Source organism: Ostrinia furnacalis, unplaced genomic scaffold (assembly GCF_004193835.3).
Source record: "Ostrinia furnacalis isolate ACB-3 unplaced genomic scaffold, ASM419383v2 OfSCF2350, whole genome shotgun sequence".
Lineage (NCBI taxonomy): Eukaryota > Metazoa > Arthropoda > Insecta > Lepidoptera > Crambidae > Ostrinia > Ostrinia furnacalis.
Window position 1 is genome coordinate 321447 of NW_021132589.1, and position 22810 is coordinate 344256.

General features: G+C 38.3%; 3 protein-coding genes across 6 annotated transcripts in view; 1 reads left to right on the forward strand and 2 right to left on the reverse strand.

Annotated features, from left to right (window-relative positions):
* Lrch (Leucine-rich-repeats and calponin homology domain protein) overlaps positions 1-22810 on the forward strand; it is a 47533-nt gene that overhangs the window by 7087 nt on the left and 17636 nt on the right. For all 4 annotated transcript variants that reach the window (XR_003656086.1, XR_003656087.1, XM_028307814.1 and 1 more), the window contains exon 2: positions 12047-12191. Coding sequence is in view for 2 of the 4 variants with exons in the window: in XM_028307814.1 (XP_028163615.1) it covers positions 12047-12191 (145 nt within the window). In the remaining 2 variants the exon portion in view is untranslated. The remainder of the gene's footprint in view (positions 1-12046; positions 12192-22810) is intronic.
* On the reverse strand, positions 3873-5035 carry LOC114355132 (cAMP-dependent protein kinase catalytic subunit alpha). Its single transcript, XM_028307818.1, has one exon. The coding sequence runs from the start codon at positions 5004-5006 to the stop codon at positions 3885-3887; it is 1122 nt and encodes a 373-aa protein (XP_028163619.1). The 5' UTR covers positions 5007-5035; the 3' UTR covers positions 3873-3884.
* On the reverse strand, positions 13016-14213 carry LOC114355133 (uncharacterized). The gene is made up of 2 exons (XM_028307819.1): positions 13909-14213; positions 13016-13572 (listed from the first exon to the last, which is right to left on the reverse strand). The coding sequence occupies exons 1-2, from the start codon at positions 14087-14089 to the stop codon at positions 13025-13027; spliced, it is 729 nt and encodes a 242-aa protein (XP_028163620.1). The 5' UTR covers positions 14090-14213; the 3' UTR covers positions 13016-13024.

Consider the following 22810-nt stretch of genomic DNA (forward strand, 5'->3'; position numbering starts at 1 on the left):
ATAAACATATTCATGCCATCGCTCGTGTTCATAACAATAACATTCGTCCCCATCGAGATCCGAACCGCAGTCACAGAATATATGCCGCAGTTATGCGAAACCACCAAGGCAATCGACCTTCCATCATAGTCTCATGAAAAGTGTGAAGTGTGTATAATGACAGATTGCCTTTTGTTCGCGTTGACATTAAAAGCTCAGACAATGCAGAATCAGATCACGCTACAGCTGACTTTCTAAGAGATTAAAAACCTAAACCACATAAATCGCTCAAACTGAACCTAAGCAAGAACGTGTAGAAATAAAACAAGTTTCTAAGATCATGTCGGCTTCGTGGGAAATGAATTGATTAAATTAACAGTGCTAATTTAACTTCTTCATGTGCCGGCGCAGTGCAAGATCAAGATGCGTACGGTTATCGGGCGATCCGCAACAGAGCACTGTTGTTCAGAGTTCACAACGCTGTGAATGACTTCTTGTTCTAATGTTTACCATTTGCACACGTAATTGCGTCACGTTTTAAAAGCAAAAGTTACGCCGGTATAACAAACCGTATTTGAAAATAGTTACTATTATTATAACATTAAAATTAACACAGGAAAGTGTTGAACATTAGAATTCGGAACAATACATTCTGGTGAGAACGAGCTGGTAATGACAATAGCAATGAATGATCATTAAGTTACGTACGCTATAATTCGTCATCCAACTAACTGGTTTATATTTAGGTCAGATAACGTTGACCAATATGTTCGGTTTTAACTTCGAGGGTTTTGTTTTACATTGTCATGTCAGCACTTCCATTATCAATGAGTAACGCGATAAAGACGTCAAAGGCGTAATAATAGACTGGAGGCAATCTTATTATGACCCTTTGTCGTTCAATCAATTGACGATCAATATTGTCCCCCATACCTATTTGAGGCACCCTCTCGTCAAGCCCTTGCGATTCGCTGCATCGGAGTCTGCATGGCCTCTGAGGCTCTGACCCACATTGCAGGCGAGAGCAACTGTTCGAAAGCTCCTTTGTGGCTAGGGCTGTAAGATTTCTTAACTTTTTGATCAGCATTTAACCTATTTTTCTAAATTTTTTAGCTAATAACACCAATTTGCAGATTATTTAATCACCAGTTGACTTGCGCCCGTACTTTGCACTCGTAGAAGTTTTCAATAAAGACTAATTTTATATGGGTCTGCATCTAAATGGTTTAAGCTTTATCTAATGAGCACATGTACCTCATAATTATGTTTATTTAAGAACTACGAATATTTATATCAAAGCTTTTTGCCTTTTGCTCATATAAAATGGACTAAATTTTGCCCAAGGTCATCTAAACTTTCCTAGCCTCCCTATCAATACACGATAACTTGTCGAGCGAGCATTCAAAGCCCTTGCGGTTATGTAACGTGTTTTACGCCAGCTTGTGTAACCGTCTGTACATTTTATTAACCCTATTACACCTTGCACAAGTGAGCTTCGGATACGCTATTGAATATTAGCGTCAAACACTTCGAGTCATGACCTAAAAGCTGGCTGTGTTCCAAAAGCGAGCGTGTTTTCATATGCACCCACATCAAATCCGGATGTCTTAAATAATTCCATCAAAGCTGTTCACCTATTTTCTGTTTTCTAATCTTTTGCATTAGAAAATAAATTGCTCAAATTACGGCATACTACTCTACTCAGTCCACTCTTGAACGCAATCACTCGTCACACTTATGATAAAATTCCAACGACAGACAATTAGCGGTAGATACGGCCTTTGGTAGTTTATTCTCAAAATTTTCTCTTTCCTGAGTGTTGTTAGGCATCAACCTTCAGTTGGAGACGACACTTATAAATCATAATATTTGCAAAGGAACCTAGACAAACATTCCCAACGTCTTAAACGTCGCGAGCCAAAACATGGGTTGGGCAAGATTCTTGCGCAAGAAATGCCATTGTTGGTAGGACATTTGTCTTGCTGAACTTTTGTACTTGTAAAGCGAAGCTTGTCTGTTGTCCCACTGCCATTTGGAAATGGACGCTCTTCACAATTTCACTAAACTGTATCTGAATGAAAATAAATGCCAAAGTCACTTTGCGAAACACTAACAAAGCTAAGATCTTTGTTTGATTTATTGTTATGCAGCCTTTATTGGATGTTAAAGAAAACACCAACACTTTCACTGGTAAGTATAGCTTATTTTTGGTTTTATTTATTTTTCTTTGACTCAAATGTAATTACTTTTTTAAGAGCGTATCAAATAGAGGTTTGTATTCAAGCAAAACAGAACGCAAGAATGGCGACATAATTATCCATAGCAAATGAATGTCTGGCTAATTTAAATGGTGTTCTTAGCGGTAAAGTATCTATCCATTAGGAATTGCAATTTCCTGCCATCGCATCTTCATCAATCTTGAGACGGATATACACTTCCTTTGCTTTCCAGTCGGGTGGCTTTGACCCACGGGATGGGTTTCATGACCAGGACTTGCCATTGTTTCTGTATAATACGCGACTGGAAACTAAAATTGCATTATAAAATGGTGTCTTTTCTCAAGATGAACCTTGAGCATTTTATGGCGAATGAATGGCAAAATTTACGAGAACTACCATCTGTTTAAATTCCTCTGTCATCGTAAAATCTGGCATTTTGGTAGTAAAATGGTCAATTAATTTGGAAAGATTCCGTGCATTCGAATCAAAATGCAGCTTCTAGAAGCTCTAGACTCTAGTAACTAACTATAGAGTCAATAAAACTTTATCGACTTTATTTCAACAGCTCATTCTAATTCTTATTGAAATGACCTTTGTCGGTAAACTCTTATTATACTGTTAATAACAGGGCTTTGTATGCTAATGTGCCTCCTCCGGAGGTCTCAAATGAGACATTACAAACGTGTGATCATTTGCCCTACATGGTACATATTTGGCTTAAAGTATTTGCTCGTCTCACGTTAGTTTTCCTCAATCACATTCTATGAATAATGGCAGCTTGTAATATTTAGAGCGTAAATATTATGTGTTGTCTGCTTCATTGACGTACGCAATATTTAGTTTGCCATTAATATATTGAAATACCAATACTACACCCAGTTTATGTTTTTGGCAGAAGAACAAAATAGTTTTTAGTCATTTACGTCTTTTAGTTTTCCATGCGTTGGTTTTGTTGGTTGACTTCACATTTAATCTCTAGGACTGGTTCATTTCCAGTGCTGGTAAAGAAAATGTATTCAGAATTCATAAATACATACAGGGATCTTATAAAATTCAAACCGCTTTCGTGTCAGGAGTAAATAAATACAAAATTAATTTAGCCATAAACGTTAGGAAGAAGTAGTTTACGAAAGTAGGGTAAATTATAAGTATTACAAGAATGGCAGAGAAGGCCTTACAACAATTAGATCCAACGTTCAGACAATGTCATATTCTAAAAATACGGTGTCGTCGCGTGCCCTCGCGCCTATCATTACCGTCCTGTGCGCCTGCGCATCGTGAGGGGAGCCTCACGCACGTGCTGTATTATGAATTCAAATCAAGTCCATCCAAACAAAACGAAGGGACACGACGGTACATCGGATGAGGATGTTTCTTTTCAATTTTGAAGAGAGTATTAATAATGTTTATGGTGTTTTGAGATTTAGGTACCTAAGTTTTTATGTTTCCGCAGCTACTACTCTACACCTGTAATGGGCTTTCTTTTTTATAGGTAGATGTTTAAAACTAACTCGCGTAGTTCGTGTTCTGTCCGCCTCCTACGATCAGAATATTATCTTAGAAAGTACATTTTAAATATGCATGAGAAATTGAGAAAATTATACTCATAAAAATGATATTATGCAGTGTGTGTGGGACTTGTAAATAAAATTATGCTAATAAATACATTCCGCTACTTTATTTCGGCTAAAACTCCATAAATTCTGATTCAAAACGACAATACGACCCAGGAACGATCGGTTCTTCTTCATAACGCTCAAAGTTACTAGTGTCACCCGGTGATCTATATTTTGGAACGAAGGGTGGCTGGGATCGACAATTTAAAATAGCCTCCCACTCTATCCCTTTGAACCATTTATGATTTTTATAATCCATCACCCCATTTTTCATAACGCCGAAACGCTTGCTGATATCCACTTGAAGCACGTTCCTCACAAGATCTCTTAAATCGGCGTTGAAACTCGAGGGGCATCTATATTTACCGGCTACGATCTTCTCGTATGTTTTCATAGGCTCGTTAGCGTAAAACGGAGGGTAGCCGGCATTCATCTCGTAAAGAAGCACTCCAAATGACCACCAATCTACCGAAAACCCATATCCTTTACTCAAAATTAATTCTGGAGCCAAATATTCTGGTGTGCCGCACAGAGTCCACGTCCTTCCTTGTAAATTTTTGCAAAAACCAAAGTCTGTTATTTTCAAATAACCGTTTTTGTCAATCAATATATTTTCCGGCTTTAGATCTCGGTACACTAAATTGCAGAAATGCAGATATTCCAAGGCTAGAACGACTTGGCTGGCGTAAAATTTTGCTAACGGCTCTTCAAACTTACCCATTCTACGAAGGTGAGTGAACATTTCACCACCTGGTACGAAGGTCATTATGAAATAAATGTAACTGTTGTCCTTGAAACTAAATTCCATAGAGACAGTAAACGGAAATCTTATTGCCTCTAGAATACGTTTTTCGTACAAGGTGTGATCAACTTGTTTCATTTTAATTATTTTCTCTTTCTCCAACACTTTCATTGCGTATAATTTGTTACTTTTTGTATGTTTAAGCAATATCACTCTTCCGAAGGCACCTGTGCCCAACGTTTTGACGCGTTCCAATTCAGAAAATGCTATGTTGAACTGTGGCGGTTTACACCAACGCTGTTGAAATTCAATTCTCAATTGCTTTAAGTATTTCGTATACTGCTGTTGTTGTTGTTCCGTGTATCCGTCCTGTATTTCCATCAGTGTCTGGGGGCCTGCTTTGTATGATAAAATGTCTTTAGAAGGGCCATATCCCTTACGGGAATACATCTTGTTTGGGTTATTGACATAGTAGACAAATTTTGGCCCATAGCCATCGAGATTCGCAAGTCAATGAGAGGTTGACACCTATCGCACTAAAATATATTATCTTCAAACATAAACATGAAGTTACGTAAACCTATAAAATATTTAAGGAAATTCCCAATTTCCTTTTGCGAATGACGATGGGGATACAAAAATCCGTTGCGAATGTTTTCGGCGAGATCGAAAGTAGCAGAGGGTGCAAAGGAGTGCGGAGTGAGGGGTGAACGAACCGGGCGAGGGGAGGAATCAGCTGTGTTTGGGGTGATACGGCGTGCTGCGACAGCCGGTCGCCGTCCCGACTGTTGTATTGATCAGGCGGCACGTGGAACATACACAAAACTTTACCGTTCCCTCTTCCTCTTCCAACACTTAAAGCTCATTTCAACTTCGTTGCACTTGCTCTATCTAGACATAGTTTGAACGCTCTTTGTTTCCTGTTCAAAACATGCGTCGTTATATTTGTGTTATCATTCCAATATTATACGGCTTAAGTTTGCTGATAAGGTTTGGGCTGAATGAGGTCATTTTCCCATAACGTACAATATGTGCCTAAACATTTCTTATCGATCAAAAGCTTACTCATTTACAATTCGATGAACTACATCTTTGGTTAGCTATAGTTTGAAAAGCACTACTGCTATATTATTTTGTATCCACTCCCTTTTATCACCCACCGCCTCGAACGGTAATCGCAACTATTAGATCATATTTGGCTATAGTAGGCCAGCAATAGAAAAAATAAACTAGCATCTTGTATTCGTTATTGTACCGTTATTGAGACCCACTTGGCGTACGGAGTCGCACTTGCCATTTTTTATGAGCATGACGCACGGGGCCACATATCCGCTGTGAGCACTACGTTAGCTACGTTCGGGGAATTTAGTCCTTCGAGCCAGATGGCCGTCCGCGAAAATTAATTGAGTTTGCAACGCGATATATTGATTGAGCAATGTAACCGTATATAGATTGCAATTGTTGCTGCTACACGAACGGGGGCACACGATCGGGTCGGTCTTCTACATAATTAACACAATAGCGATGATCGTAACCAGATCGAATTGCGCTATCACTTACTACTACGTGCTGCCGATACCGACGGATCGTGTGCGATATAAATGATCGTTTTGTTTTTGCCAACACAGAGATATCGAGCGCCCTCTTTTTGCATAGAAGAAGTAATACAATCGCAGTGTAATGGTACGATAGCGTGGCCCCAGATTCGTAATAAACTAAGAAGCAATTTTGCTATTGAAAGACCAAGGAAATAATAAAGTTAGTAAAAAATATGTAATTAGTTGTACCAATGACCTTGCGTACGTTTTTTAATAATTTTAAAATACCTCGAACCTCACGCTAATGATACTGGTAGATTTTAAAGAATTTGCATTTAAAACGAGTCTCGGTCGAGCGGCTCGCACTAAACTGGCGCCATATTATTACGCCGAAGTACGTAAGTTGAAAGCACATTGTCCGTTGAATTCGAAATTGAATAGGAAATTAATGAGGAACACGCCCCGCGTACGTTGCTCTGTGCGATTCGAATACCTATTGAGTGCAGTGTTTGGGCAGATTTATGCGGTGGAGTCGCCGGTCAAGGTTGCCGGGGCCCGCAGTCCGCATCGCGTCTTGGCACGTCACCAGCATGGCGCATTCGGCTTCTTTTTGATATAGCTCAAGAAACTATCGCAATACCTTCGTTTGTTTTCAATGAGAAATTTTATACTATAATGGGGATAGCCTCTGCATGATCTAAACTGGGACTTTCCTTTATTAGTTGTATTAAAAGAACATAAAATAAGTCAACAAGAAAAGAGATAGGAGTTGATAGGACTGACGCTTAGTTTAAACTTTAAAGAATTGGTACAATACAAAAGAATCGCCGCCACCAATATGATCGCCTTGTTGAACTGAGACCTCAAAATGCTGCACTTTCACCTCTTATTCTTACGCATTCCGATGACACGTTTAAAATACAGGAAAAATCAACTGGTGTCGAAAAATGGGCCTCGTTAGCTTACCATGTGCTCGCTGATGACGGTTATTTTTCGAGGACGCTAGGTATCGCAAAAACTAGACTACGGACTTGTTTCACCACATTCGCCTCGCGGATATTTAATGCTTGCTAATTTCGCACATGTGTTTGACGTCAAGAAAGTAACACTAACAAATGAAAGTAATAATAGCATTTTGAAATGATTTGTGTTGTTAAGACGCGCGATAACAACAAGTGTGCCAATTCGGAAAAGAACTGGCATGGCCTGATATGATTGATATGACCTCTGCAAATGAATTTTATTCTTTTGTTTATCTTGTGTGACTAATAAATCTTGAAGAGGACTCAATATTCATGATAACGTTGTATCTTAAAGCCTCTTATCTCGCAAAAGGTTTTGGATGGTTTATTCAAGGCATCTCTTGCAAAATTGATTGTAGTGACTGGTGACACTGTTCCTAATGGGGCTATTCCCGTATTTCTATTAAGTGCTAACCTCTGTTATTTACACGGTGTCAGTCAAAGGTTCACGGTCGATGCGTATCAAATGCCCTTTTACCCTCTGCGTACCTTCGTCAAGTTAAAATATCTCACCTTTTACTTTAAAAATAGCAGTCTGGGCTGGATACGCGTTGAAAGAGTGACACATAAAATGGATCGTTCGGGATTGTGTATTATATTCTTCTAGTATTTAATAGGATTAATATGAGACAGGAAAATTATATTTAACCAACCGAGAACTATTATCGGAAGAGTCGTAATGTTGACTTGCTGGTGCCTACATGATGTTTGTACGTTCCAGTTAACAAAATTAACGATCGTCTTCGCCGCCTTGCCGGGGTTACATCATCAAATCAGCAGCTCCGTTTTGTACTTCAATTATTTATTTTTAACTTTGGGCAGACTTGCACAGATCTTTTGGCTTTTATGCTGTGTCACGTTTGATTGTTCTGTTTAAAATTTTATTTAGTAAAATTGTTTATCCTCATAAAATTATCGTTCAAAGCAAAAAGAGTAATCAGTAAAGTAAATCGTGTTCAGATTATGAATCTGGTAAATCCAGAGTTTGTGGACCAATTTGTCATCGTCAAATTTAACTGTATAGAGTTCTTTTGAATATTGACACACGATACAGTTCTTCAATACTCTACCATCTCTGTCAATCAAAGTAAACTAATACTTAGCCTTCAACTCAATTTATTTGTAACTAAAACTAAAAACCCTGATAAAAGTCTAATCAAGAGGTCCAAGTTCCATTTAAATAACTAAAGACAGATAAGTATCTAAGTGGCCATTAAAATGTACAGATTTGTCGTTTAGTAAAATTTTGCTTTAGAAGAGGCCATATTAATGCATAAAAATATCTATGTAGGGGATTCACATAGTTTATTTATTTGTTCTTAGCAAAGTACATGCATTTCTGTTATCTGTCTGCGTCTGCGAGGTTACTCACTCAGCCCGAATGAATCATAACATCTCGTAGCTACGCCTATAGTGTACAGCAGAGTATTAACGATATCCACCGGAAATGGAAGTGGGAGCTAAGTGTTTACACTAAAGCCGTTAACACACTATTCAAACGTAAGAGATTGATCAATGAAAGTGCGACCTAAGACAATTGCTATTCGTGGTACAACTAGTTAAGTCCTTTGCCATCTATTTCCATGACAACAACCATATTGTAATAGGTTAACAACTAATTAATTTATTAGCCACATGAAACTAACATTCATCACATTCACACATATTGTAATCTACACTTGCGAGCAAAAGTATGGAATCACTTACATGAAGTTGTTTCCACGCGATCTTGTGTACTAACCTCAGATCATAGAAGGGAATAGATGTGAAACGGGGGCGTGGCGCGTGTCTCCGCGATATGCCCAGAAACGAACATCGCCCGCGACGCCAGGTTAGTCGCGATTCAGTCGTACTGAGGAAATGTTCTCCGATATTGTTGGATAATGCGTCGTAACGTGCAATAACATAAGTGAAACGAAGAACTACAGGAACAATGAAGTCATTTACCACATGTAAGTATTGCAAATCCNTACTAACCAATTTGTTAGTAAAAAAAAAAGTAGCACCATTTTAAAGATTAAACTTTTAACTTTAAATTGATACCAAATTCATTTAAATCACACCAGTATTTAAAAAGATATCCCGGCTGATGTGAAGTAAGGAAAAAGACATGTATCAACTGCTTGATACGTCGCGAGTTGCGGCCTATTTACCCCCCATAAAAGCAAGTGTTTTCGGATTTTTGCTTTCACACGTTGATCCATACACATCTCCGCTTCTTTTGACACTTTACCTGGGATTCTACACCTTCAGAAGCAGCACAAATCGTTGCACTATTGCATGAAGGGCTCAGCCAGCGGGCTGTCGCACCTCAGCTCCACATAAGCCAGTCCTGGGTTTCGAAAGTTTCAAGACGCTTTCGGGAGACTGGTGGCTTTATCCCGAGACCAAGTTCTGAACATTGCCGGTGCACATCGCAGAGGGAAAACCGTTTTTTCATGTCAACTTCTTTACGAAATCTTCATTTGACTGGTATCGACGTCCAGCAAGAGCTCAGAAATGTTCGTAGGATAGCTGTTAGCAAGTGGACAGTTCGTCTAAGATATAAACAATAGAATTTGACTCCAAAAAGGCCTGCCACAGGCTTGAAACTGACGGCAGGTCACCGATAAGCACGCTTTTTGTTACTAACAAATTCGTTAGTACACAAGATCGCGTGGAAGCAACTTCATATTAGTGATTCCATACTTTTGCCCGCGAGTGTATTTAAGGAAAGTTCAGCATACCGAGACTAATGTTATTATTATAGCAATCGTAACAATTGATCGGTGACTATAATCGTTTGACCTTGTTAACTCGATAAAATTAATGGTTCAATCAGAATTCGTGCATGGTTGTGTTGAAATAAATCAATACTGTATTAAAACGTCCTTCACTTTGCAAAGTTTCAAACTTTTGTCGCCTTGACGTCTCGAGAACAGGCCTATGTTTCCCGAACTCGCTAAAATTTTCATCCAATCTCAAGTAGTAAGCCTCGTCTTCATTGTCGCCCCGTCTCTTGTCATTAACTCTCCGGAGACCCCCTTTTGTCATCCAGCCTGTCACGAAGGAACAGAACCCTTTTATTTATACCAGTCTTGTCTTTACGAACCTTGCTTTCTTTCCTTTGTGCGTCCAGCAAATGACTCTCTTGAAAGAAACTAGTGAAACACTGCGGCTTACACAGAAATAACGGTCTAGAAAATCCTTTTAGAACCGCATGTTATATGTATATGTATGCTTGACTGGCGAACGCCTGTTGTTGTCGACCTAGTTCTTGATTAAAATGTCCCGGCATCCCAAGGGATAATGTTCTATTACATTATTGCTTCTGCTGTAATTAGGCACGGAAATTAAAATAACTGGTTATAATATAGTTATAAGAGCATTGTCCTTATAGCAAGTTTAATATCTAATAGAGAAATCACCGTTTGTCAAAACGAAAAATCTCACGGAAATAACCGGGGAACAAACCTGTTTCTGGTCGGTGTTGTTGACACACATCGCGTGGCTCGGGCTGACTAAACACTTTTATCGAATTCAACTTAAAATACTGGCATGGTAACTGGAAGCGACCATTTGTATGAATTCCAGCACAATTTGTGGGCATTTATATGCGAAAGGTGATTCTTATTTCAAATGTATCCTGAAGGTAATTGATGAGAAGAACTACATTGAATGAATGTTGTTCGACGTTTCGCTCGAGACTCAGAATGCGATCCGCAAATATACTAGTCCCTACCGCAACATTTGCTTTTTCCTGTTCATAGAAATAGTCTCATCTAAATAATGCCACTCGACCAGTTTCCAGATATGAGAAAAGTCCATGACAAAACGACATTCCCGACTAGATGACATTGTATGTTGATGACATATTGCTCTATTTCGTTCCGCCTCCTTCCGATAGAACATTTTATCGTTTTTGTTGAATTCCATTAAATAAACTGTAGGTAATCGTCTTTCGTAAGAAAAACATTCAGTACTACGATATCTTATCTACAAGTGTTATTATTTGCATTACATGAAATGGTTTTTATTATCAATGCAGCGTTATCTACGTTTTTGTGGAATCCTTTCCAGGAACATTTGAGTTGCTGCACTTCTTAACTCGATGTTATATTACAAAATTGCCATCCATCACTGTTATTCGGAGAGCGCTGTTTGGATTACGAGTAGTAGCTTGATTTATGCAAATCTTGTGCACAGTCTTGTGATTACTTAATCACTATTCTTGTAAAGCTACTTGCGGTCGGTATCCGATCTTACCACATCCAACCCTTTAGGTTCGACGAACTTATCAACTGGTTTACAGATCTCGCTATTATAAGGGATACATTCTACGCATTAGTATAATGGGTTTTACATGCTTCACTGTCATAACGCAAAGTGAAGCTGGAACTATTAATCCACGTTATTCTAATGCAAGAGCTTGGTTGTGCTTCGCAATTAGACTTGTGTAATATGCACCGGTTTAAAAGTAGCTGCTCATTATCGCTGCAACTATTGCGGATAATATGCCTGATGGATGGACAACTGTCGACTGTTCAGACAGGATTAATATTCTGTAATCTTTGACATTATTTCGAAGTTAGCAGTATGAATGCAAAAGATATTTTCATCAATAAAACACCGTTTGCAAGAAGGTAGAGTCCATTGCATTGGTATATCCACGCCACTGTTTGTAACATCAACTACTATATTACTTTGCTTGTTAATAAGTTTTAGTCCCATTACTTTCCGAGTATTTTCGTGGCGGCCAATTACTTTGCCCATAAACCGTGTCACAAGTAGAAAAAATATTATTTCCTCCCCTCAAACGGTCACCACTCCCCTCGCTTTGAGGTATTATAACTGCGGTTCACTTTCGGTAATAATATTACAGGATTTTGTAAGGTTGCTTAGTAAGATTAAAATTTTGTATGATAACTAAGCTGTTCGTTTTTTGTTTCAGATTTATCGAAGAATCGATTCAGTGAAGTGCCCGATGAAGTGACTACTTATGTGTATTTAGAAAAGTTGTTGTTATCGCAAAATATCATCAGAAGTGTTCCCGGGACGGTCGGGGGATTGCAGTCGCTAACTTATTTAGATCTCAGGTAAGATTAAAACATCATCATTGTTATAATTCGGCTACTAATACAATAATATTATTAGAGTTAGTTTCATTGTCTGTAGATGTTTACACGAACCATTTCATTGTGTAGTCTGATGCTATTTTTAAACATATTTACTACTCTCATTCATCATTTACTACGAGTCTTGGTTTATATTTTACTTTTTAGTTTGTTTGGTACTTCAATCAGATACTGAGAGCGTTCTTTCATAATAAGCGCCCCGCCAACGCGATCTTCCAAATTGATCCCTAAATCTATGATGTGGATCTAAATAAATTCTTATTTCTTACCATCTGGTAAGAATTGTCTATCTAGACAGCATAGGATAGTTTTTATGCAAAAAAGGTTTTGGCATGTGTTAGTGTGTCGTTTGTTTCAGTGGTAGGTTACCAAAGAAATGAATTTGATACTTCTACATGTTATATTGATAAGGCTGATTTAATTAACGTGACCACGTTTCTTATATTCAGACTTTTGTAATTAGTTTTAAACACTGCAATTCATAGCAGACTACTTATTGCAAATTGTACTTAGCCTATAAATTGAGCATGAATTTATTGCGGTTTCGGATATTAGATCATTCATGTTGATTAATAGAAGTCATTAACTAATTCATGTTTATATTTAATCGATTATGCAAGAAAACAAAGTTAATTTGAATATTAAATTTAATAAAACCTGGAATGCAAATTAACAATGCAATTAATTAGTTTACTCCGTAATGAAGTAGGTATGTACTTATAAACTATATTATCTATATCAACGATAACTAATTAGGTAATCAAATTATCACACTTTTACTTAAGAGATCGTAGTCAAAAGATCTTTTGGTCCCGACAGACTGAATAACTTGCATTTCTCAGTACTTGCATTAGATCCATCTTGGCATTAAGGCGGTTTTCCTCAGGCACTGCCTTCAAATGTGGCAATAAGGATAATAGGAACAGTCTATCGGGATCGTCGTTATCCATTTTAGAACCATGTGCATCAACATTGGCAAAGGCAAACTCATCAGCTGGTTGCGTGATCTTGGCTACTTGAACTGGCATCTCATACTCCACAGCACATTCGTTTGAATAATCCCTAGACTCTTCATTGTCCAAATTGTAGGTGTCGTCTTCTGAACTTTCGGCGTCTTTTGCAAGCTTCAATTTCTTCCTAAACGTCCACTTCTTCGACTGCTTCGAATTCTCGTCAGATTCGCTCGTTTCCCCCTCGTTTGGTTGTGCCGCTGGTGCATCAGACTTCAAAAGAAATTGTAACTGCTTAAAATAAATGTACGGTCGTCTCGTTTTGTTCGGCTTCTGTATGTACTTTTGAAAACAGTCCCGTATACTTTTCCATTTCTTCTGCAGTTGAATTTCTGTCAACAAACAAAATTAAAATTAACTAAAGCTGACCTCGAGTAGTTTGTTTATATTGCTAGTGACATCTACTGACAACGTGGGTAAACTTTGCATCGCGCCGTATATACCACGCACTCGCGGTTGTTCGTCGTTAACGCGTAGGAATAAGAACGCGAATAAACGATACGGTTCGATCAGTCAGTAGGTTGGTAGCTACCTAACTACATAGATAAAACTAACTCGCCACATGAACGCCAAATTACGACTTTGAACTATGTGCAGTTATCAGGCACAGCGCACGGCATTGCAAAAAATGTATTCTTTTTTTCAGTGTTTACATCTAGATTGCTTACCAAGTTCGCGCCTCTCGCTCTTCGTGATCTTAACATCCGATTGCAGGAGTTCGTTCACGATCTCTGTCCATAGCTGGTGTCGCACATTTTTGGCGCGATGATCGGCGTCCTCGAAGTCCCAAATGCCCTTTCGTTTCTTGACCTCTTCTATCAGTCGTTCAGGATCGTATTCGAACTGCATGACGTGGATAAAAAAAAACGTCGACGCGGCGTTAGCGGCGCGGTGCGAACGCGCGTGCTCGTCGTTCGTACAGTTGAAAGGGCAGGCGACGGCCGACTGCCGCGCTGCCGGCGGGGGAACGCGAACGCTGCGGTTAAACTCCAAAATGGCCGCCTGTTTTCGTTAGGGTGGATATCCTTTCACGAAGTAGCTAAAAATTTTTCTTTTTTTCGTACTTGAAGTTTAATTAATTCTTCTGCTGACCTTCTTGACATATTCAATGTTGCGTACCTATCTACATTGATAACACGGGTACTTACCTTGACTTGAACTTGAGGCGTACAGGGCCTTGTTGATTTCTAAAACATTGCCTAATTAATTACATCGAGCAATTACGTTTTTATTATTTACTTATTTCAGACTAAGTGCTTCGATACTTGTTGGTCTTAAATATAATTAAAAAGGTATTAAAGAGTAAATTAATTATTATAATTAATTTTTATTAAATAACTCAAGGTCGTAGATGCGGCAGCGCAGGACCGGTCGTTCGTTATGAAAATCCTTAGAGGCCTTTGTCCAGCAGTGGACTTTATTTGACTGAAACGAGCGTATTTGCCTGTGATGTAAATAAAACACACCCATTATTTCAATAGCAGCGTCAGGCGACGCTGCACGATCACGCCACCGCTGACACCGCAACTTACCGCGTCATCGGCGCGTTTTCCTTCAATATTTCATTTTTATTAAACTTACTTCTTATCTTACATCGATAGGGTCAACTAGGCTTAGCAACTAATTGTAACAAATTTTATTTTAAATTAAATTTTATTAAATCATTTTGGTTTTTCTTTTGGAGCCTTCGGCTGTGACCTCTATAATTAACTTGACAAATGTGCACGAATATTTAAAGCGTTTTCACGCATGAAGTGTCTGTGAAGTGTAAGCTATTTCGCCTCCTTTTGTATAAACTTTGACTTAATTTAGGACTAGGTTTTCAATCAGCGTTACTTTTTGAATCTCGCACAATAAAAAACAAAAAATATCTGAAACCTTGGTCACCCTAGCAAACGCGCGTTATCGAACGGCGCGCGTCTAGCCTGCGGCGCGTGGAAGTAAACGCTCGGTCCGTGTTGGCGTCTGCAGACCACAACCACACCGCAACACATCGACTCTCCCGCGTTTCAAGTCAACGTTTTTTTTTCTATTTTGCCCGCTAACGTAGCCTTTGACTTTGAGACTTAGAGTTTTTGGGCTCTGGCACAGGTGGAGATTTGAAAAAAAAATTGAAAAAAAAAAAGATTACCCATTTTGGAGACCTACATAATAGCAAGATGGGTGTTTATAAATAAACTGGTTCATATGCTCTACCTTCATAACTACTACGTGACATTTTACTACATAAATAAACGTTACCAACCATACTCTCTTATTCATAAACATCAAAACATTCCTAGTTAATACTAGTTATGCGAGTAAAATAGTTTTAAATAAAATCTGTCTATTTTCTCATCTTTTCTGCTAGAAGCGGCTGCGATTAAATAGACGGATTACACCCCTCGGAGATGGGTTATCGATATTTGTACGAATCCTCTCTTGGCTAGGTTGTAAATCATCGAAATATTCATTACGATGTCGGATATTGGTAAAAGACGGCACGCCAAACTAAACATGGTGATCTCTTATGTGCTTAGTAATAGAGGCAATTTTGCAACATTATATCTGATTTGCTGTTGTTTGTACATTCACATGATCAAAACAACCTTTGGTAGAGTAGTGAGAGGTAGTTTCCACAGCAGGCAGTCGGGAAAACGCCACCCATATTGAAAACAATCAATATTTGTCGGGAAGTGAACGCATTCATAGATATTTAATTTGCCTCACTGGATGGACGTCTTCTGAATCTACATTCCCTTTGACCTGACTGCAGACCATCCCAGTGTGAGAAATCCTTAAAACAATTTTTGGATTAAATCCAGGGCTACTCTGTATTTCTGTCAATTAGTTCTCGCTAGCTTCAGCATGCCTGTCGTACTTTTTTATGTAGGTAGTCTCTTCAACAGTATTTAAAAAGAGGTCGGGCATTCGAATGAGGGTTTAACGTTAATCTTTAAACTGGGTCACCTACAGTCATCCTGTCTCATTAGAAATGTAGCTCAAACGTTGACTGAGCAAGCAAATTACTGGATATACTCAGGCAAAAAGGATTTATTATACAAACTTTGACCCCTTTTAAGGGAGAGAAATATTTAAGTAGGCAGGCTAGGTTGTCGTTAGTTTGCCTGCCAGAGTACCCACTTGAATATTAAAGGCCACGTTTCTCAGTAAAGGTATCTCCACATGTTTGAATAATCATACAAGTTTTATATCAATTTTGTAAAGCCAAATAATATTACAGCGAATGATCTAATGTCCTAAGTAAAGTAAAATAGTGTTGTCTTTCTATTTTCATGGATATTTATATTTAGTGCTAATGACTAAAGTCTAACATCATCAATAAGTATAACAATAATAAACTTTTAGAACTCATAACTTTTTTTTCTTCACTTTGTTCGTTTGATAGTATTTCTGGATCGATAAGAGTCCAAGAACTAAACCAAAATGGCATTATAAACATTGGATAATATTTAATTATGGTTATCGTTATTAGAAACTTAAACCTGGAATAATATTACATGATACATTAATTCAATTTGTAAGCAATAAGGATCCACTATGAAAGCAATCAGTCTTACTGGTCGCACTTGCGCTACAACTTGCTAAACTCAATTATTGTTCGTTCGTTCGTTTTCAGCCAAATGACGTCCACTGCTGGACAAAGGACAATTATTGTTAATCACATTTAAAACTTACTTCATTTCTGACTGTACTTGATTTCTATTTTGAATCAGTGTAGTTCTAATTGTATTTAGTTAGTTCTTATGCCTGAGAGACGATGAAAACGACTTGAAACATTGAAATGGCTGTCTTTTGAAATGACGTTGCCCCCAAGCCAGAAATAACAAAATCTCCGCGGACCATCCACCGAGATGGCCATAATGACGTTGGAAATAAACCAAACGTTTTGTCGAGATCCAAGTATCTTTTATGATTATAGGGCCTTTTGATTTCTGCCCTGGTAGCGGTCTCACATTCAGAATTCTCGATATATTTTTGTTTTGAACTTTAATACATTTACCTACTTCAATATTTCTAGAGCTTAAGTTATGAGCGTTCAACGTAGTTCAACTCTTATTAAGTTTTATATCTATTACCCTAACATCCTTTTAAGTCCTTCAAGTGGCGACACAGCCTGTAGTTAAATTAATCTGTGTCAGAATGCAGCTACTTTGGATTTGTAATGAACAGTTTGTGTTAAATTGTCAATTGCATTTACAGTTTTGTAATTATAGGTAGATTAATAGGTAGGTAGAACCCAGCTATTACAGCAATGTATCTGGCAACAAATGGACTCTATAAAGTGTGCACCTGTGGTGTTGATAGTTTTATACTCAAAAATTCTTACGGTTTTATCTCGGTTGCATTAGAGATTACGATGCTTTAATAGCCCATAATAACCCATAACATTATACCAAAGCGAAAATAGCCCTTATGGAATGTGAAGTAAGTTTGTTTGTAGGTCGACAAAAAGATCAGTGTGTGAGGTGAACGACCGGAGATGTCACGGCCGTGTTGCCGGTTGTATGGTATTGACTGGTTGGCAACAACTCCTAGTGCTCATAGACATACGGTTCAAATTGGCGTTTAACTATTTTATAGATTTGGTATGTCCGTATACGGCTCGCACGTGGTGTACATGATTAAGTACTAAACAAAACCGCCGTTAGATTGGCACGCAGAAATGAGACGTCTGTCTTTATGAACAATCAATTTAAAAAGTGTTAAAATTATAGGGTTGGCAAAAGTAATTTAATTAACTTCCTTTTTAACATTTCCAAATTGAAAATGACAGAAGCGTCCGCTATTTTTGACATGTCATTGTCTTAAAAGACGTCCTAAACTTAACAATCATACGCCCGTATTCACAGACGATGCTTGCTTAAGTGAATCAGCAAATCGAACGCACAGCGTTGAATAGAGCTCTGTGATAGGTTCGTGTGTCACCCTGTGCGTCCACGTGCACTGGGAGACCTCATAGTAATGTTTGTGAATACGGGCGTCAGCATCACATGAGACAGTGGTTCGTCTTGCTGCCATAATGTTTCTTATGTATTGTTGTCACCTACATGTTATTTCCTAATTCCCACACACGCACAACGAACTAATAAAGTGTACCGTTAGCACCTCAAGTTATATCATTCGTTTGCATGCGATCGAAATCTAGCGCAAGCTTATATTCCAGGAATATTGTGCTTGTGTAATACCACACGCCAAACATCGGTCTCGCATCGTAAACCTACTGTTTCGCGTAGTTACGATGAAATGTTGTGTTTATTCTGTTATGGAGCTTTCGCTGAACGGAACGCAGGACAATGCGGTGTCAAATCAATATTCCTGGGATGGGTGTAAAAGGAGAAGTATGTCTTGTATGGGAAGACAGCTGTTTGGAAGGATTACTAGGCCCAACATTGATCGAAAGTGCTCAAGTAGGTCTTACCGTCCACACATTTATTTATTTAGTATTTTTTCTACAAAATCATGAATCTAAGTACACTTATGCCCGTTTTCACCTAAGTGACCCCTATAAAAACAAAATCCATATTATGTATTTATACACTTAAAAATTAGGGATTGATGGTAAAATGGGCATTAGGCACCTAAATCAAAAGCTGATCTTAATAGATAACAGAAATAAAGATTTTGACAGCCCTATCTGCGCTACTAGTGTTAGCTAGAGTAGAACCTCCAAGATCTCTATCTAAATGAACCAATAAGCAATTTCTTACTTTCACGCTAGCATATAAGTACCACAGTGAATATTTTTCAGAGGTCCTTTCCGCATATTCTGAATGTTTGAAAACCCCTAGCCAATATAAAATCATAAGCCATGACTCAACTTTTACTCAACAGCACACTTATTTACGCCGCCATTACGAATTGGTAGTGCGAATGTGTAAAACCGCCTAGTAGAACGGGTATAGCACAATCAAAATACTATTTATGCCCACAATATCGGTAAATCACCGTCATAAAACCACTGGCTGGGTCTAACTCACGCATTGTGATCGCGGTTCGACGCGTGCGCACGGGCCATGACGTTTGAGTGCGCGTGCGCACGACCAAGCTTTCGAATATGGAACACTCGCGCCAAACTGATTGTATTAGGGGATCTAGGGTCATTCCATGACAAATGTTACCGAGGGTGAAAAACAAAATATGTTCTTTTCGCATTAAATCTGATGAATTTTGAAAGTAAACATTCCAAATTATAATGTGCAACAAAAAAAATCTGGAAGAAACAAGTAATTTTTAAGTTATTAGTCTTCAAAGTCTATACTTAAGTCAACTGTTTGAATGATCATTTTCTCTCTTATTATTGGTAATACGATTTAAAAAAAACTATCAATCTATGAACCGTTTTGCCACTATATGATTTGAGGGTATTTATCATAGTATTGGTAGATAGCGTCATAGTCCCAAAAAAATTGATAATCATCAAGTTTTAAGTGTGTTTTCTTGTTACTTCGGCGATGTAACACCCGAAACAAAAAAACAGGTATTTGTTTTATTATTGTACCTTACACATGNGTAAATTTCATACTTTAGAAGTCCTGTAAGTTTTAGGTATGATTCCTTAAGAAAATTCGCTAAATTTCGAGTAAATGCAGCAACAGTCAGAACATAGAGGCAAAATCTCGTAACGCCCGAAACGCACACTTTTCGACTCATATTTTCGTTATCCTACATTCTAAGCTGTACAAACTTTATTATTTAGATAAAACAACTAAAAACGGACAGATTAAGGCACTAACATTATTAAAATACTATTTCAAAATACAAGAAATTGTTGAATATGTGTGTACGAACGTAACACCCGAAACGATGGAATGACCCTCTATCTATTCCGGTAACAATTGGTCGTAAAATGCGAAAAAAATATCTCTATTTCAGCAAATTTTGGTAAGGTAGAGATGATTGGATCCTAGACATGCGTTACTTTTCGTCGCGAAGATAATAGTGGAAGAGGGTGAAATAAGGGATGAAAGTTTTTAGGAACCAATAAGTTCCCACGATCGTGATAGCTTTAGAATTTGTAAAACTTATCGTGTCCAAACAAACTTGCGGTTTCATTTTCATCTGTTGTGTAGACCTAAGACAACAATCCGACATGTTATGGACAAAAGTACTCGGAAACCAATTTGAAAATCTGGAAATTTTTTAGCAGACACGGTCGTGATAAGACTCCATTCCCAATCAGCCATGGCCATTGTTTAGTGATCAAGCAAATAACGAACGCAATTGTTATTCTCTTCACCCTACGATAGAAGGTAAATTATTTCCCTCATAATTCGTAAATAACATGGAGAAAGGACGTGTTGTTATTGTCAGTAACCTTGTTAGTCGCGAACTAATTTGCTAAGGTCGTCGTTATGTCAATTGTTGTCATCCCTCTCCGACCCTACTGTAGGAAGTGAATCGATATGATGCAGACCTTGAAACACCCACTGGCCGTGCAAATAATCAGTGAATCACCTACGAGGGGAAAGGTCCCACCTAATGCTATAGGGAACGAGGAATACAAACGAATACGATTTGTTAGACTTTGTTGTCCTTGATGTTAGATTTATTTTCATTAGGGCAGGCAGGAGTAATTTGAAATTTGTTTAAACCAAACCGCATCTGCACTCCGGTGAAATAAATGCATTTTCCAATAAATTATTAATGAGTGCGGATTGCAGCAAAACCTTTCAGCCTAAATGCTTGACGCTTTAAATAAATTATATACTCCGGACAAAATTAGATTGCCCGGAGTACGGCTCGTTGATTTAATCATATGAGCGGCCAGAATTTGCACATCAACCATGTTGGGAAACCTTTGAATTATTAACGGAGCGCCTACGCGAATGTTTCAAATGTCCAGGGAGCTGAGGGTCGACCCTCTGAGGCAATAAAAACGGGTCCCGTGGGCGAGTGTCATCATAGACCCGCTAATTTGGCGTGGGAGTGGCCCCGGGCAAGTTAGCCGTGACACTGAAAGTGGTTTTGAAAGGCAAGAAAGCATTACTGAATTCGTAATTTCTTTTCTTCGTCCATTACTCCAGTTGTGTCCCATACGTATTGTATTCACATTGATAAAATATAGAATTTTTTTGAATGAAGTACCAAAATGCGAAAGATACAATTTAGATTAAAGTTATATCCATGTATAATTATGTAATTAATTAAGCCTATTCTTCCGCCATGTCACGCGCTGTTGGTTCTTTTTGTTCCATTTTCAGCGCCCCACCAATGTTCGACTCCATCCAAGTTCTACTATGTAAAAAGTGGGATCAAATGCAAAAAGTTGTCTAGAAAACTTATTTACATTAACTGACAACTTGGCCTCAGGTTTCTTTATGTAACTGCTTGGTTGCCTTACATGGTGGAACGATATTGGTTCGGAATTGTGTTAACGGATCCCAATGGGAAATCTTACAAAACATAATATTTTTAGCTTACATCGTCAAAGATCGTTTTGTATGAACGAACACTTTGTGAAATGCTCAAGGGAATATGCAATGAAGAAACGATCCCTTTATTCTACAGTATTTCAATTGCAGAAACCACTTTGTAATCTTATCTGGAGTGGCTTCTGTCATGATAACAGGTAGCTTTATTAAAAGCATGCTTTTAATGGTGAAGCATCGTTTGAGGGTTTCAAGCTTCTCGCTTGCTTTTCGTGCTTATATTATTTTCTAATTTTTACTGAAAGGCTGTAGTATTTATACTAATGGCATGAGTTTCAAGTCTCGACACGTTGAATCCGCTCCGTATATGCGGCTAAGAAAGACACGTCCGTTCACCTCCGTTCTATTATTGATTCCCGGTCTAGCTGTATTGAATCTAGATTCAGGCATGTCTACGCGTCTAGACGGGCCCGATAATGGTCTGTCCAAAAAATTTCCGCAGACGAGGGTGCGTCTAACAATACCACTTTGGTTAGCAATTTGTAAAATTATGCAGACTCTTTCAGACTAAAGAAGTGAAAATTGCTTCAGGGGTGCATGAAAGTCTAAATTGCTACATCAGGTGTGGGTCTGGGTACTCTACTTATACAGCTAAGTGTTTGATTACTGATGACAGGAGCTATCCAGTATACTTACTTACGGAGTCAAAGAATGTATTATTCAGCACTACGATAAGCAGTTTCATCACAACTCCTATCTCTTTTATTATTACGCAGCTCTCCACGTGTGGGGTCGTGTTTACAAATGTATCAACACTATCCCCGCAAGAAAAAAGAACGTCCAATTTATCTCGCTCCAGTTCCTGAACTGTGTCAATATAAAATGCGAGAGCATTTTCATGTCGTTCCACTGCATCGGGAAGTTCAGTTCTAACAAACCGATTAACTGGGTGTTTACAAGTTTTCTTGGCACCAACTCCGCGTCTATTAGGTTAAACGACGAGCGATTTATGTTACAACCGATCTAATTACATGCAATCTTATCCCTAAGTATGTTCCAGTTAAAAATAGCCACCAATAACAAATTTCGATTGCGTGCATTTGTTTACATTTTAGGTTGTTGGCTTTTGGAGTGTCTGCGTGCTATATGGACGTCAGGTTATCGTGGGGCGCACAATTAGTTTTGACGTTTGACGATA